The sequence below is a fragment of the Austrofundulus limnaeus genome, unplaced genomic scaffold (assembly GCF_001266775.1).
Source record: "Austrofundulus limnaeus strain Quisiro unplaced genomic scaffold, Austrofundulus_limnaeus-1.0 Scaffold2130, whole genome shotgun sequence".
In the NCBI taxonomy this organism is placed as follows: Eukaryota; Metazoa; Chordata; class Actinopteri; order Cyprinodontiformes; family Rivulidae; genus Austrofundulus; species Austrofundulus limnaeus.
The window spans coordinates 7,974-9,312 of NW_013954532.1; the positions used below are offsets into that span (position 1 = coordinate 7,974).

At 35.2% G+C, this 1,339-nt stretch overlaps 1 protein-coding gene across 3 annotated transcripts in view; it reads right to left on the minus strand.

The window, feature by feature from the left end:
- LOC106537099 (collagen alpha-1(XXII) chain) overlaps nucleotides 1-1,339 on the minus strand; it is a gene marked incomplete at its 3' end in the record, with an annotated part of 27,776 nt that overhangs the window by 4,587 nt on the left and 21,850 nt on the right. For all 3 annotated transcript variants that reach the window (XM_014034468.1, XM_014034467.1, XM_014034466.1), the window contains 2 exon segments: nucleotides 978-1,022; nucleotides 1,102-1,155. In XM_014034468.1, coding sequence (XP_013889922.1) covers nucleotides 978-1,022; nucleotides 1,102-1,155 — 99 coding nt within the window.

A 1,339-nucleotide genomic window follows, 5' to 3' on the forward strand; every position in this document is an offset into this window, starting at 1 on the left:
AGTCATTTTTTGGTAAGATACTTGTACTTTTACTCAAGTATCACTTTGTGGTACTTTATACAACACTGGAAATCAGTTTCAGAAACCATATCAATGAAAAACAAAACATTAAGTCACAAATACAGTGGTAAATTAAAGCAACCCTCACTAGTCAAAGTACTCAAAAATAGATTCTGTGCAGTCATTCACTACTGAGCTCAGTTACACAACACTTGTTCAGTTTCTGTGTACAAACTGAATATTGATGTTATTTCTCTGAGGTGATTGCACTTYTTCTTTCTATTGTTGAGTAATGAAAGCTTGTAAGAGAAATGACAGTGGGCCCAAAAAGTTTAAGAAGCTCAGGATGAACTACACCTGATATTTCAGCTCTACATGAACACTCCATACTGCTTTTCCATTTCCGTTTTATAGGAAYAAGCACACAGCTCCCTTCCTGGCAGCAGAAGAACTGCAATGTTCTTCCAGCTGGCTCCACGTCAACATGTCAGATGGTGAAACAATCACTCTGTTCTTCAGACTTGACATACAAACTGACATTTAAGCATAACATTGGACATTTGTTACTAATTATTTTGTTTTACTGACAGCAGAAGGTTCTAAAACACACTGAAACCTAAAAACAATTAACCTAATGACCATAGAAAGAAATATTTGCATTACTGCATTAGTAAAACATTTTTTAACATCTTAAACTTCAGACATAACCAAAGGTCTTAAAGCCCCCACAGTGTTGTAGACAGGAAGTATGGAGAGTAAATCAACAAAGCTCCATCTGTTTGCACAATCATGCCCCTCACTTCCCACTTCCTTTGTGGAAAATGAGCCTTTCAAAAGTTAATTATTTTACCAGGACTTTCCATTTGTTAAAGTTTAAAACTAATCAGACTTCAGATGTCCAGACATTGTTTGGACTATCAGGAAAGACTTTCTGTTTTTCATGCAGAACCAGTGAAAATGTGTGGAAACTAACTTACATTGGTTCCTGGAATTCCTTGTTCACCCTTTTCACCGTAATCTCCCTATGAAGGTGAAATTATACAATTTTCAGTGTAATAACTCATCATGTTATAAGGGATTAGACTGAAACAGATTACTCACATTAACACCCTTTGGTCCAGGTGTACCAGGACTTCCTGCGTCCCCCTGAATTCCCTGAATAACACACAATAAACAACATTAATGTCAGAGGATTAAAAATCTGAGGTTTGAAAATTAAATCTTAAACAGGTTTCAGTTTATGAAACATTTCTGTTTCATAATCTTTCTTCTGATAGACTCTAAGAGAAATCACTGCAAAACATTTATGATGATTAATTAACATTTCTGTTTTATAATC